Here is a 16,488-nt window from a genome sequence, read left to right as displayed (position 1 = left end):
AATCTGTTCTCTGTCTATGGGGAACAAAGGTCCATCAAAGTCAAATGTAAATAAGAATTGACCCCACCGTCCACACTCATAACCTCATACCTGGGCCCCAGCTCATCCTCACTCCTCCAGACAAAGTCTCCAAATTTTTCATAGTGAGAGTTGTAGTGGTGCTGGACTCGGAACAGCATAGAGGCTGAGACCTCCATCAGTGTGTTATAGGCAGTTTGCTGTTCCTTTCCACTTGTGTATCCATTGTACAGATTGTAGATCTTGTCAGCTATCTCTGAGAGGGAAGAAACAGAGGTACAGATTATTGGGCAGTTACAAAAAAGTGAGGATTGAAACATGGTTTATAACAAGAAAGACAGTGATACATGGTTCTCAGAAGTAGACACACCTTAATTTCATCTTGAATATGCTATTGCTTGATTGGGTTTTTTAAATCTATCAACAGGAGATAAATGATACCTACTCTGGAGGTGCTTTGTGAAAAGTAAGTTTAAAAATAAATGTATAGTACTCAACGTAGGGGCTAGCATAAAGTTAAAAGCAGTTGTCATCAAGTTATTTCTGACTCATAGTGACCCCATGTGTGTCAGAGTGGAACTATGCTTCATAGGGTTTTAAATGACCTTCATAGGGTTTTAAATGACCTTCATAGGGTTTTAAATGACCTCCAAAGGAGGTCACCAGGTCTTTCATCCAAGGAGCCTCTGGAACTCGAACTACAACCTTCCAGTGAGCAGCTGAGTACCTTAACTAACTGTACCACCCAGGGACTGCATCTTTGCTCATAATTGCTAGCTTGATCATTACTATAATTATGATTTAGGTACAGATAAGTTGTTATTGTTGTTGCTATTAAGTGCCATCGAGTCAGTTCTGACTCATAGTGACCCTATATAGGGTGTCCAAGGAATGGCTAGTGGGTTTGAACCACTGACCTTATGAGTCAAATGAACCTTGCAGTCCAGCACATTATCCTGTAGTGCCATCTCAACAGCCTCCTTCTAGGCCTCCCTTCTTCTAGTATCTCCTCTCTGTAATATTTCTAACACATTTCAGGAATCAATTCTGAGCAGATCCACATTCAAAAACCTTCCCAAGAAAACAGAGTATTCTATTCACCATTCCAAGTCACTCCAACTTCCGCCATCCCTAGTATTCAAGTTGGTTCCTTAAATTTATTGTGGGATGTTCCTCTGACTAGAAGGCCCATTGTTTCAGCTTTGAAGACTTTAATCAAAACCTGTGGACTTCTGTGAAGATGGTGATATAAGTAGATCTAACATCCAAACTCTCATATGAGCTCCAAGGAGAGCAACTAGACACCTGGAATCTTAACTCTGCAAGAACTCAAAAAAGTAAGCAGAGGATCACAATAATTAGCCCAAGGGTGGCTTTTACATGGTAGGAATCATCACAAATTCAACAAATGATCACAGACATGGAAAGAAACTGAAAATGACGAGAGTCCATTTTGCTGATAGTCCAAGATGAAAGAAGAGAAATTGTCTTTATGGAATACTAAATAATGGACAGACTAGAAAATTTCAAAACAACAGCATTAAATAAGTACAAAGAACTAAAGAAAACAGGAATAAAGAACTAAAGGAAATCAGAAAAAGTGATGTTAACAAAAATTTTAAAAATCAATTAAGACTTAGCACTATAACAAGGAATAAAATAGAATTACTAGCATATAGCAATATAATAAAAATAATAATAATAAAAAAGAATGGAAGAGTTATATGTTAAATTTGAACTGTCAGAATAAAGAATCAGAGAACTAGAGGATAAGCAATACAAATTATTGAGTCTCAAGTGCAAAAAGGAAATAAGATCAAGAAATCTGAGTAAACCCTAATAAAGCTGTGTTGTTGTGGTCGTTAAGTGCCGTTGAATCAGTTCTGACTTATAGTGACCCTGTATAGGGTTTCCAAGGAATGGCTGGTGAGGTTGAATTGCCGGCTTTTTGGTTCAAACCGACCTTGCAGTCCAGCACATTAACCTACAGCACCAATAAACTGTTTGGCTCTATCAAAAGAACCAACATTGGTATCATAGGAATTCCAGAAGAAGAAGAAAAAGGACAGAAAAATATTTAAAGAAATATAGTTTGAACTTTTATGAAAGAAATTAATCTACAAATCCAAGAAACTCAACAAACTCCAAGTAGGATAAATACAAAGAGAACTACACAAAGACACATTATAATCAAACTCTCAAAATCATGAAAGCAACAAAAGAAAAGCAAATTGTCATATATAATGGATCCTCAATAAGATTAAGTGTTAATTTCTCCTCAGAAACTTTGGAGGCCAGAAGGTAAAGGAATGACACATATAAAATGCTCAAAGAAAATACATGTCAACCAAAAATTCTATAGCGAGCACAAATACCTTTCAAGAATTAAGATAATCCCAGATAAAAGCTGACAGAGTTCATAACTACTATACCTGCGGTACAAGAAATGCTAAAGGGAGTTCTTCAGATGGAACTGAAAAGACACTAGACAATAGCTACATAACTAAAAGAGGTAGAGAGAAATGGAAGATCACCAATAAAAGTAATTTAATAGACGCATGTAAGGACAAATTTTATGATATTTTTGCTTTGTAACTTTAGTAACTATGCCCTACAAGACAAGAGACAAGTGGATAAAATTTCATTATAAATTTATGTGCTTGGACCCATGTTTTATAAAAATGTAATTTATGAGAACAATTACATAAAGAGGGAACAGAATCTCTCTGACAATACAGTTTTCATATGCTACTAGAGTTAAAAAAGATATCCATTTAAACTAGGTTTGATTTAAATTTACGATGTTAACTGTAATCCTGATGATCACTACAAATAAAACATCTTGAAAATATACACATAAGGAAAGGAGAAGAAAATCTAAATATTTCAGTGTGAAAACAATCACATAGATAGATGCCAATTACCGCTTTGTTTTGTTTTAAGTGTGTTTGGATTTTAATTCTTACATTTAGATTGTTGATCCAGTTTGAGTGAATTTTCATATATGGTGTGAGGTATGGGTCCAATTTAATTCCTTTACATGTGGAGATTCCATTGTCCCAGCAACATTTATTGAAGAGACTATTTATTATTTATGGTGTACTGAGTGCTTATTGCATAATGAAACATTTGGAAAGAGTGATGGTAGCTAGACAACCTGGGGAAACATAATGAATGCCACTGAGGTGCACATGTAGAGATGGTTGAAATGGCAAATGTTTTTTATATCTATTTTGTCACATACAACAAAAACAGTGACTATACCAAAAGCTGGGGAGGATGCAGAAAAACTGGTTTACTCATATATTGTTGGTGAGAATATGAAATAGTACAGCCACTATAGAAAAAAGTGAAATACTCCTTAAAAATATCAAACGTGCATGCTATGTGAAGGGAAGTAAAAAAAAATATTGCTACACTATCATAGAACCATTTTTAAATGGAGTTATAAAAATGCAAAGCTATCATTTCTTGAAATAACCTCCATCTAGGACTATACACTTCTGAAGACAGTGTTTTCAGCTCTCTGAACTGTCCTCAAAGATCTCTGCACTCTTTAAATGATACCACAACACAACTGTTTTGGCATCTTCAAGTAACTCAAATTGTGTTCCTTTTAAATGTTCTTTGAGTTTTGGGAGCAAGATCAGGACTGTTAGGTGAATGGGGGAAGGTTTCCCAATGAAATTTTCTTAGGCCAGCCCTTGAAGAATGAGCAAATCCATTGTCTTGATGGAAAAAAATTCCTCAGTGCAACTTTCCTGGTCTCGGTCTCATCAATGAAGTGTTCAATTTTCTTAAAACTTCTTTATCATAAGCCTCGGTGATTGTGCTGTATCCTTCAAGAAAATCTATCAAGATCACCCCTTTAGAATCTCCCAAAAGAATCACCATAACCTTCTGAATTGACATCTCTACTTTGAATATAAATAATCCAGCAGAGTCCCTCAGATACCCCTGTTTTGATTGTACTTTTCTTTCTTGAAGGTACCCTAAGGAGACTACGACAAGCGTATTACTAACAGAACTTGTTTGCAGCCATCCACTGACTGCAGAAGCATGTTGATATATGTTTTGTTTGGAACAAACCTGTGCTTTATTCCAAAGAAAACACAGAGTCCTGGTGTGATGCAGTAGGATAAGCACTCGACCTCCAGGTCTGTTTGAAGCACAAGGTCAGAGGTTCAAACTCACCAGTCACTCATCGGGTCGCTATGAGTTGGAATAGACTTGATAGTACTTAATAACAACAACAGCAACATATATACACATAAGGGTGACTCAAAAATTATCTGCATTCTGGCTGTAGAATTTATGTTAATCAACTTTTAGAAAAGAAAAATACATCCTTGCTTTTCAATACACTTTGTCCATCTGTCACCAAGCTTTCATATTCCCTGTTTTAAAATGTTTTAGGCTGGGCTGTGAGCCATGAATGCACCACTGTCTTTACTTCTTCATTAGAGGTGAATCTTCCTCTTCGAAGGGCTGCTTTCAGGGGACCAAACAGATGAAAGTCCAAGGGAGCAAGATCAGGACTTGCTCAAAATGAAGTTTTTGCTGAGTGTCAACAGTATATGGGTAGTGGTGTGTGGACATGCATTGTTAAGCAAGGTCACAAAGCCCTTGGATAGCAGTTCACTGCATTTAATCTGAAGTTTAGGCTTCAGATCTTCAGTGAGCATCTCACTGTAATGAGCACTGTTGATTGTAGACCTTTTTCATGATAGTGTTCCAATACTGGCCCTTGAGAATTCCAGAAAACTGTAAGCATCAATCTTCCAGCTGATTTTTTACTTTTGAGCTTTTTCTTGGTTGGCAGTTGAGGATGTTTCCATTCCATACTCTGCTGTTTACTCTCATGAATCCATGTCTTGTCACCAGTAACGATTTTAAAAATAAACTTTTACCTTACTCTGAGTATAGGTCCAAATTTTGTTTCCAGATGTCTAAGTGTTTCTGTTTATGCTCTTCCTTGAATTGATTTAGTACCCATCTCACACAAATTTTTCAAAACCCAAGTTTGTTGTCGATTATTTCATAGGCAGAGCCATAGCTCATTTTCAAACGATTTGCCACATAATCCACTGTCACTCCTCTATTCAGCAGCATCATTTCACATGCATGATCAACATTGTCATCAATCGTGGACACAGATGGGAGTTTTAATAGAATCAGAGTGTGGATAATTTTTGACTCTCCCTCATACTTACATCAGAACTTGAAGGCACGTGTATATATATATTTAGGTTGTGTTGTTGTTAAGTGCCTTCAAGTCGGTTCCAACTCATAGTGACCTTGAATAGGGTTTCTGAGACATTTTAAAAGAAAATCTTTGTGGGAGCAGAAAGCCTCATCTTTCTCTCATGGAGTGACTGGTGAGCTCGAACTATGGACTTTGTGCTTCGCCATCCAGTGCTTATTGTATGGAGCCACCATGCTCTGAGACACACACACATAGTTGTTGTGTTGTATACAAATACACATACACACAGTTTCCCAAGTCACTGCTAACAACAATTGCCTCTGGAAGAATCTTGGGGACTGGGGATCAGGATGGGACACACATTAACTTTTCACTGTGATTTTTTAAATTTTCTTAGTTTTAAGTCATGTACATGTGTAATCTTAACATTTACTTTTAAAAGGTAATCAGGAAATCATCTCAAATCCCCTCATCATAAACACCAATCAATAGCTCAACATACTTTCTGTCTGGTAGTTCACAAAACATTATTGCCCCTATCAGGACTAAATATAGAAAGTTCACTCTGTTCCCCTAGAACACAGACTCCGAAAAGATGGATACCATGTCTTTACTGCATTGTTTAATCCAGACACTTAGAAAAACTTGCTCAACTTGTGTTGAACTGCCAGAATGTATGAGCTATCATTGTATTTTTGCTAATTCTGATGTAGAAATGGTATCTATACATTACCCAAGAACTAAATATATGAGGGTCTGATTTATTATATTTTTCAAGTTTTTTTTTTTTTTTTTTGCCTGCTATTTATGGTTACGAATCTGGCTGCGAACCTTAAGGTCAGCAGTTCGAAACTACCAGCCGCTCCGCGGGAGAAAGATGAGGCTTTCTACTCCCGTAAAGATTTACACCCTTGGAAACCCTGTACAGGGTCGCTATGGGTCGGAACCGACTCGACAGCACTTCACAACAACAACAACAACAATTTATAACTTCATGGACCAGGAACATCATAAAGGTTTCATTTTGTATGTTTACTCTGACTGATAGTTACTGACTATAACTCTGTGCTGAGGATTCTGAGGCTACCACTGAACTAAATGGGACAGTGTGCTGTCATCAGCTAGTGATGTTTGCCATGGGCACAACAAAGCAAAATGGCCTTCTGGGTGTCTGTTGTTTGTCCTCTCTAGCATAGAAACAAGAGAGAAACAGCGACTGGTTCCTAACATGCCCAGTCTAAGAAACAGTATGGGTCTCTGGCCCTGCACCATTCTCTGCTTCTAAGTCAGTACAGAGAAAACCTCTACAAAAGAGAAGCAAGTTTTTTCACTGGAAAAAATGTTGCCAACCAATCTTAATTTTCTTCATAGTTTTGATTATTTATCCCCCTTTTTCTACCGCTCTTTACATTTCTTTATTTCCTTCTCCTTACACCAATATGTGTTATGTATGTGGAGGGTGATGGCTAGGGACATTGGGGTACAGAACTCAGAGAGAGGGGAAATTTGGAATTTGCTTTGAAAGTGAAAAAATGGGTTACCTACCTTCTGCCTTATTGTCATCCACCAGTGGACAGGCTGTCCTCAGGGTCACTGTGCTGAGCTCTGAGTGTCTCCCCCGTGTATCTACAGCATATAGAGTAAACCTGTAGTACAATAAGGAAACAGAGCACAAAATTGTGACTTTAGAGAAGGTCCTGAAGACTGGAGGGAGAAACACAAAAAGCGAGGCACAGGCATGGTGGTTGAATAAACCCAAGGATGCATAAGCTGAAGGATAAATTATTTGAAAAAAAAAAAAAAAGAAAAATTATAAAACATTTATTGAGCATGGATTGCCTACTGGGCACTTGCACTTAACCTCATAATTTACAAATAAGTAAGACAAGAAGGCAGGAATTATTATAACCAATTCTCCAATGAAGAAATCAAGACTTAGATTATATACATCTCCACGATCTCACAGATATGTAGGGACAGAACAGGGGTTTAAAATCAGGGATTTTGACACCAAGGTCAAAGAAGGGAACTTCAATGTTATCCTGTATGGCTGATTCACTAATTTAGACAAATACTTATTGAACATCAACTATGTGCCTAGAAATATTTTAGGTATTAAGGCCATAAATATGAATAAGAAAGTCAAGAACCCTACTTGAATAAAAGTAAGCAATAAATAGATATTGATGAGTATGAAGTGAGGGGAAATATAGCAGGATTATATGAAAAAGAGTAATGTGTGAACATAGGGGCATATTTGGAGACCTGATGGAGCGCTGTGGGATAAACACTGGACTGCTAACTATGAGGTTGGTGGTTCAAACCCACAAGCTCCTCAGAAACCCTATGAGTCAGAGCTGATTTCATGGCACTTAACAAAAACAACAGGATACAGTGGTCCACAACAGCCTCAGGAAGGAGTGAACATTTGAGCTGAGATCAGAATGATGAGAAAGAGTATGCTTATAAGTGGAAGTTCTGAGGGAAAGATAAGGAGATCAGCAACTACAAAGGTCCTGGAGAGCGAAGGATCCAGGTATTTGGAAGAACAGAGAGCAGGTGTAACTAAAGCAAGGGTAGAGGCAGTAGAAGGTTGGTGGGAACCTTGTGCGTCATGATGGGAAGTGTTGGTATTATCCTATGTAAAAGGCACATCTCCACCTCTCTATAATATCATTGGAAGTTCAATGTCATACAGGCTGGAGCAGGTGTAGTGTGTATGGCCTTGAGGTGGAATATTGATAAAGTGAAACCTGGTGGATTCAGATCTATTTCAAGGACAACATTCTTTCTAGAGCAGTCTCTAGCCTACTTCAGAAAACTCTGACCCTTCATCTCTCTAGATCTTCAGGTTCTCTGGTTTAAACAATTTCTAAGGTGTGACAGAGTGCTGGGGAGTTGGTTCCGACTCATAGTGACCCTGTACAGGGTTTCCGAGGCTGTAAATCTTTATTTACAGTGAGCAGAAATCCTCATCTTTCTCCCATGGAACAGCTGGTAGTTTCAAATTGCTGACCTTGAGGTTAGTAACCCAACTCAAAACCACTATGCTAAAGTGTAGATATAGAAAAACTTTGAGAGGAGGTAAGAGTTGGAGGCCAGGAACAATCTAGATAAAACAGATGAGCATCTGAGTGTCTTTACCATGATATCCTCTCTCACTAGTCTTCAAAAGTTAAGACACTGATGTGAAGAAGAGTGGCTTCTGTGCCAAGTAGAAGATACTTGGCTTCTAGTTGCCCTATTTCTTTTCAAAACTTCTTCCTTCAGGTTAAAAGTGGAGATAATTAATTTCATGTTATAAAATGGGCATAATATTATAATTGCCAAGTTGCAGAAAGGTGAGTTCTTAACTGACTTAATAGAGACTTAATAAATAGGAGTTGTGTGTGCAAGTTAGTATCTATTAAACCTTAGTGGAGCTCTGGTAGCACAGTGGTCAAGCCCTGGGCTAATAACCAAAAGGCCTGTGATTTGAACTCACCAGCTGCTACATGGGAGAAAGATGTGGCAGTCTGCTTCCATAAAGATTTGTAGTCTTGGAATCACTGTAGGTCAGTTGTACTCTATCAATATGGTCAGAATGGATTCCATGCCAATAGGTCAGGTAGAGTAAAACCTTACTGTGGGTCAATCTGAACAATTTTATCTGCATAAACAGAATCAATTACCTATACAATCCTAAAATTAGGTATTGTTACTCTATTTTATACATGATGCTCTAAGAGGGGAAGAAATTAATACCGATTTACATACCAATTACTAGGACTACAGCTCCAAACCTAGGCTTGTCAGATTCTAAAGTCTACACATTTAATCACTGCTAGCTACTGACTTTGGTTAAAAGGTCTGTGTGAATTAACTTTATATAAATATAATTCCACTAGCTACACTTGTTTTTGCTGTTGTTATTAAGCATTGTAGAGTCAGTTCCAACTCATAGTGACCCTGCATATGGTTTCTTTGGAGAAGCTGGTGGATTTGAACTCCCAACCCTGTAGTTAGTAGTCCGGTGCTTATCCTTTAGCACTACAGCTGGACTTGTTTAGCCTAAACTATATTGAGGCATGGTTATCTCATGTGTTTTCCTGATTTTATGAAAATTTACTAAAATGGTACTCTCATTATCTCCAACTTTCAGAAAAGAAAATTGACGATCAGAAATTTAAGCAATGGTGTTCGTGTGGTCCATTCAGGCATTGCAATAATTGCTTCCACATGTCTTCAGTTTTCATCAGGAGAAAAGTATGGAACAAAATTAAAAATCATAAAAGAGACCAGGTTTACGGGTCAAACAGAGACTGGGAAGAACCCCGGTGACTCCGTTTTCTACCAAAACAATAGACAGGTCTGTAACGACAAAAAAATTACATTAGTGAGGTACACATCACATACCTTAGAATGATCAACCATTTGAGATCAAAAGGCAGCATTTACCCAAGGTCAAAATTCAGAAGGGTTAGAAAAGAAGGAGGAATGGGAACAGGAACTACAGGGAGGAAGTGGGATAAGTGATGCTTCACTGAAGGGATTGCAATCAATGAGACGGAACAAACGGTGTATGACTTGTTGACTGTAAAACTGATGATCTAATTTCTATACCTTCACCCAATTCACAATAAAAAAGTTAAAAATTATTAAATACTTTTGTCCAAACTCACTATGGGTGCCCTTGCTGGCATTTAAAATACCAACATCCCAGCAATGTACAAGCAACCACAGTATGACCAACTGACAGATGAATGCTGCGGGATGGTTGGTAGTCACTCAATAAATGCTGGTACAATTGACTACGTCACATTTCATATCTCAATTTCAATTTCTCCGTTAATAAAATGGACATACCGATACAAAAAGTGCATGGCTATTTTAAGGATTGCATGGGGTGGCACATGGAAACGAGGTTGGTACACATTATTATAAAAACCATATAAAGACCACTTAGTGAAAAGTACACATTCAAAATATACAGCTCGAGACATCAGGAGTGGGAATATTTTCCTAGCTCTGTTTTCCCATTGGTCACTTAAGTTTCTAGCATACTTCTGTTACACATTTCCTTCACTAAGGGGGTCTAGGATCACCTCTTTGTTTAACTAAGCAGCATGAATAACAACATGCTGGGGATGAAGTTTTCGATTTTGAAGTTATAAAACTTGGGTAGAATCCTTACTCTCCCCAGTGGCTGGCTGAGCATTTTTTGAGAAGTCATTTCACTTCTCTGAACTTTGGTCTCCTTACCTGTAAAACAGAGTGAAATTATCCATAATCCACAAGTTAAATATCAAGATTCAATGATATAGTGATCAATCTTTCTCCCTAAAAGCTAGCTTCAATTTTTGTTATTAGAATAACCAAACATATCAGTGGAGGCTTCAGGATAGAAGAGGCCTCAGGCCACCCTGCCATGGGATGGAGAAAGGGGAGGATGTCAACCTCACAGGCCTAGGTCAAAAGTCACAAGGCCATGCACTTTCTGCCTGTCTCAGCTGTAATTGTAGAGCTATTCCAGAGACACATCTGAAAGTTGTTAGGAGATCAGGGAGAATCTAGAGAGGATCTTTGTGAAGGAGAGAAATTGGCGGCCCCTGATCTGGAAAAAGAAGAGAGGCAGAGGGCTGAGGAGGACTGCAAAGAGACAGAGAGAGAGCACAGACTGAGCTTTTCAGGGGTCAGGAAAGATGTCTGTTACCCTCTACACAGTTCTACAATCTTCTCTCTCCCCTCTGAGGCCAAACAAGGCTCACTGAGAATTTGAACCGGAACTCCTGAGACATCGCCTAACTCCACATCTTTATTTTACAGATGGGGAAACTGAGACCCAAACACTGAAGAGACTTGGACCTATTGCCCTTTAGATAAGACACTACCCAGTGCATCTTGTGCAACCAGCTAATTCACCTCTACTTAGGGACATTTTTCACTATGAAAGATGGGCAGTTTAGGCATTTGGAGCCCCAGGTCCAAACCCATGCTATTTTCCACTATCACCTGCGTTGCCCTTGTTTCGGTGGAAAGAATACTGAGCAAGGTGGCTGAAAATCTGAGTTTAATTTCCCAGATTTCTTGCAGACTATCGACTCGACAGCACTTAACAACGACAACAACAACATCTGAGATCTTGGGTGCCTAAAGCTCGACGGTCGGGCGTATTGGGAGGTTCAAGTGAATAATTTCATGGTAAAACACCTTAGAACTGGCTGCTTAAATGTGAAGAATTTCCCCAATGTTTCCTTGTCAACCTCAGGACAAAATTCAAGAGCCCCTTTCCATGGAGCTCTCAATCCAGTTCCTTGATGTCCATTCATTCCCTTCCTACTTTGTCTCATAGGAGAGCCATCTGACAATGGTGTTGGAATACGTGCCCCATCTCTTTGCCTTTAGAGATGCTGTACTGTCTCTCTGAATGCCCTTTCCCCCTTTCTTTGCTTCATCCTCTCCACTTTGTCCTTGAAGCATCAACTCAAACTTCATTGCCTCTTGGAAGCCTGTTTGACCCTTCTGCTTTCTCTCTACATATTTCCTGGCTAAATAAGTGTCTGTTCCGCTCTCTCTTGCACTATGAGCATGCTCACATCTCCAAGGCAGAAATCTTATTCTGGCTATCACCATATCCTGAGCACATACACCTGGTACATAGACACTCAGCAAATACTTGCCAGAATGACTAACTGAATGATAGAATAAACGAATGCATCACTCAATCAATGATGAGGTCATATTCCCCTTTTCTGAAATTCAGTTTCCCCATCTGTAAAATGAACAAAAGATCACTAGACTGAACAGCCATTACAAGTGATGGCTAAGATCATGCCTTTGGAAGCAGATAATTTGGTTTTCAATTCTGGCTTTCCATTTATTGGCTTATGTGAGGTCCACCTGTAAAACAAGAATCATCATCACAGTAAGACTCATCGTATAGGATGAACTGTTACAATAAAGTGAGATGCTGTACAAAAAGTGATTAGCATGATGCCTGGCATATGCTAAACACTAAATAAGCAATTGCTGTTCTTTTTATTTTTATTAATGTTATTACAATGCCACTGCCCAAGCCTCTGCCTTCACCTCCCACCTGGAGTAAGCTGTTCTAGTGGAGACCAGAGAAGGGTGGGTGGAAAGGAAGCTGTTGTTGGTCCCATCCAAGACCCCCAGACCCCTCGCAGCAGGGGTGAGAGAATGAAACCGAGAAGTTAATTGGCGGTGAGAGCTTCTCACGGATCTGACAGGGGGTAAGAACAGGGACAGAGCCCCAGAGGCCCACGTCAGGCCCAGGTCCCCGAGAGTACGGTAGAATGTGTTTGAAGTCTCCAGGCCAACTCTTGCTCTTCCCCAGCCACCACATGATTTAGGCATTTTGGGGAGGCAAAAGTCTCCTCACTGATTTGAAGGGAAACAGATGTTTCCAGGCCAGAGGCCCTGGTCTTGTAAAAGGCTCCTTCCCCCCACACAGCTTTGGCAAACAACTTCCCGTTAGTTCACACACACCCCCACCTCATTCCCCTCTCTGCCATTTCCAGCATAAAGTGACAGTCTAGGGTGGTGGGAAAACACTGAGTTCCAACTCCAGCTCCGGCTCGGAGGGACTGAATGGCTAGAGACCCCGAGTTGCCCTTTTCTGGGTTTCTGACTCCCAGTATCTGTAGTGAGGGAGCTGAATCAAGATCACCTCTGTGAGATCAATTTGATCTAATATTCTAGGAGCTGAGTATTTTTTCCCACTTACCAAACTGGTGTTATCCATTCATAATCTTTCTCCACTGGAGTCTAGGACAAACAGCATGGCCTTGCAAATCAAACTGTTCAGTTTGAATTTAGACTCCACCAGAGATCAGAAACCCTATACAGGGTCGCTATGGGTCAGAATTGACTCAAAGCACTTAACAACAACAACAGAGACTAGGCAAACAATGACTTAGCCATTGAACTTCAGTTTCTTTATCTGTAAAATGTGGACAAAGTTTCCATCTCATGGGATTGAAAGAATTAAGTCAGAATTCAATTTCTCCACTGGAGTCTCTGGGAGGCACAAATGGTTAAGCACCAGACTAGTAACAGAAAAGAGCAGTTCTGCTCTGAACACTTGAGAGTGCTCTGACTCAGAATCCTTTCAACAACTAACAACAACAGATCTCCAACTTCACTGAACATGAGCAGAGTATCTAAGACACTAGTTTTCCAAAAGGAATACTGAAGTATGCACATTTAAAATTCAACAACTTTACACTGATTCACCATTAAAGTGTGTAACAAACATCTCCAATACCTGAGGCAGAAGTGATTACCACAGCAGCCCCACCGTATGTGTATCTGCAACCACAAGAGCTCCTGCCCTGGGCTAAGCAATCTGCTATGCCATGGAGAAACATTGAAGAACAAGAAAGCACCACAGAAAAGCTAGGAGACAGTCAGGTAAACAAAGACATGGTTGCAGTGCTACAAGGTGTTTCACTAAAAGATCATCCCTTCCTTTATGTTCTTTCAGGTGTCTCTCTTCTTCCTTCATTCAAAACACTGGACTAAGCCTTGTGTTTGAGCTCAAGGGCAACTGGCAACCTCCCATCAGCTGCGTATCCTGGGGGTGTCAATCTCTCATAAGAGTCTAAATGATAATGATCCTTGCCCTCCCCACCCAGAAAGCCTTTAAAGAGTGAGTTATTATTAAGTACAGTTGAGTTCGTTTCAATGTATAGCAACCCTGTACAGGGTTTCCAAGTAGTGACTGGTGGGTTTGAACCTCCAAACTTGCAGTTAGCAGTCCAGCTCTTATCCTATAGTGTCACACTAAGACTCAAAGAGTGAATGAGTCAAGGAATTTAGATATTAAAATATATAAATGATCTGTCTGGACTCATTCTCTCAGACATGAAGGAAACCTCTTGAAAAGGCTACTCGGGTTGACACCTGGCTTGACTATAGTAGCACTTCTTATCATTTCCCTTCCTTTTCTTCCTCTCCTTCGAATCTGTTTTTTTCTTCTCCTCACCCTCCATCTGCTTCGTGACCTCTTTTTTCCAAGGAGTGGACTACATGATAACACAGAGTTGGACTACCCATAATTCTTAGTTGGAGGATGTTGTTCATTTTTTAATAGGTTGTTTTAGGGTAAAGCAGACAGCCTAATTTTATGGGTCCAAGTCAAGAAGTAAATTAAGCGTGGAAGACTTAGTTATTCCAGTCCAATTTGTATTTTTGTGATCTTTAAAGAAAATTGTTGTTTTTTTTTCTTATATCTTTATTATATACTAGATGGGCTCTCTGAAATCCAGATAAAAGCAATAATTTTTAAATGACTTTAGTTTTCGTTTTCTTCCTTTTTTTTTTCTTTTAAGAAAAGCATTCACTAGGAAGGATGTAGAATTGCAGCAGAAAGATGAGGCTTTCTGCTTCTGCAAAGATTTACAGCCTTAGAACCGACTCGATGGCATTTAACAGCAATAACATGTATGATATAAATAGTGTGATATAAAGGGTTAGCACTATCACTACCTAGCTGTGTGGCTTTGATCAGATTATCTGATTTCTCTGTACCTCAATTATCCATTGATAATCCGAAGGGACTGCTGTGAAGACTACATGGTCAAAATGGATGTGACGGTGACTTTGAGATTACACACACCCTTCCTGAATACCTACTCTGTACCACACACGCTACTGAGAGTTTTCACATGGTCTGTCTTCTGTGCTATTCATAACTTCCTAAGAAGTATACATTATTAAATTGATTTTACAAGAAGAAAGGTGAACCAAGGCAATATGAATAAGCTTCCCCAAGGCTGCACAGATAATAGTTTTAGTTCATTCAGGCTTCAGCATAGTCAAAGTCCAGTCCAGCTCTTTCTAAATAGATGGAACTATTAAGTATTCATTGGTCCCGTCTGCGTCTTGAGCCATAATACAGGGAAGGTTAGAATTTTTATGAGGATGCACTGTATGTTCCCAACTTTTGACAAGGAAGAGATTTTACCCTTACAAGGAAGAGAACACAACCACCCAATGCCACTCTTTCAACAATAACACTGCTTTTCTTCCCACACCCTACCCTAAAGTCTTTAGTTTCTTCCATAGTATCTTTTAAGGTTGCATTTTTCCGAAGTCTAGAACGAAGGAAGGGGTGCCAAGCAAAGGTCACCAAGTTGGATTCATATGTGGGCACTACATTGTCGTTGCTTTTAGGTGTAATTGAGTCGGTTTTGACACCTAGTGACCCTAATGTAACAGAATGAAACGTTCTTGTTCCTGCACCATCATAACACACTTGTCACTCTGAGCCCAAACTTGTAGCCACTGTGTCAATCCATCTTATTGAGGGTCTTTTGGCTGTTCTTGGACCCTCTATTTTATCGAGTATGATGTCCTTCTAAAGGGACTGGTTCTTTCTGATAGCATGCTCAAAGCAAGAAGGACAAAATGTTGCCACCCTCATTTCTAAGAAACAGTCTGGCTATACTTCTTTCAAGGCATATTTGTTCATTCACCTGACAGTTCACAGTTAGAATTCAATGTTCTTCGCCAACATCATAACTCAATTGCATCAATTGTTCTTTGGTCTTCCTTATTCATTGTCCACCTTTTGTATTCATATGAAGCAACTAAAAATACCATGTCTTGACACACCTACCCCTCAAGGTAACATCTTTGCTTTTTAACACTTTAAAGTGTAGCAGATTTGCCAAGGGCCATATGTTGTTTGATTTCTTGACTGCTGCTTTCATAGGTATTGATTGCATATTCTTGTAAACTGAAATCCTTGACAATTTCAATCTATTTTCCATTTGTCATGATGTTGTTTATTGGTCTAGTTTGAGGATTTTTGTTTGTTTTACGTAAAGTTGCAATCCATTATCTTTGCCTTCCCATGGCAAGAATAGGGATGAAATAAGTCCTATGTTTGGAGTCTGAAGGACAGAGATTGTCCATAACTCTGTGCATTTCTTACTACCATTATCGCAGAAAGCCTTGTGCTTCTGTATCAGTAAAATGGAGTCAATAATGTAGTATGTGTACATCAAAAAAAAGCAAAAAAGGTAATAGAAGAGGTGGCACTGTGGGTTAATGAGCCAGACTGCAAAGCTGTTTGAACTGACAGGTCAGAGGTTCGTTCTCACCAGCTGCTCCTTGGAAGCCCTATACAGGGTCATTATGGGTCAGAACCAACTCGATGGCACTTAACCACAACAAAGGTGTATGGAGGCAACAACAAAGGTGCATGGAGGAACTGTAATCATTACAATGATTTGCTGAATGCAAGGCTGATGATCTGC

General features: G+C 39.3%; 1 protein-coding gene across 4 annotated transcripts in view; it reads right to left on the bottom strand.

The window, feature by feature from the left end:
- The window catches only part of ASTN2 (astrotactin 2), a 1,331,668-nt gene that overhangs the window by 23,317 nt on the left and 1,291,863 nt on the right, over positions 1 to 16,488 (bottom strand). For all 4 annotated transcript variants that reach the window (XM_006865679.1, XM_006865678.1, XM_006865680.1 and 1 more), the window contains 2 exons: positions 6,770 to 6,870; positions 91 to 274 (listed from right to left, as the gene is read on the bottom strand). In XM_006865679.1, coding sequence (XP_006865741.1) covers positions 91 to 274; positions 6,770 to 6,870 — 285 coding nt within the window. The remainder of the gene's footprint in view (positions 1 to 90; positions 275 to 6,769; positions 6,871 to 16,488) is intronic.

This window comes from Chrysochloris asiatica, unplaced genomic scaffold (assembly GCF_000296735.1).
Source record: "Chrysochloris asiatica unplaced genomic scaffold, ChrAsi1.0 scaffold00081, whole genome shotgun sequence".
Taxonomy (NCBI): Eukaryota; Metazoa; Chordata; class Mammalia; order Afrosoricida; family Chrysochloridae; genus Chrysochloris; species Chrysochloris asiatica.
Note: the sequence above shows the minus strand (reverse complement) of the source record. Positions and strands in the feature narration are given on the sequence as shown.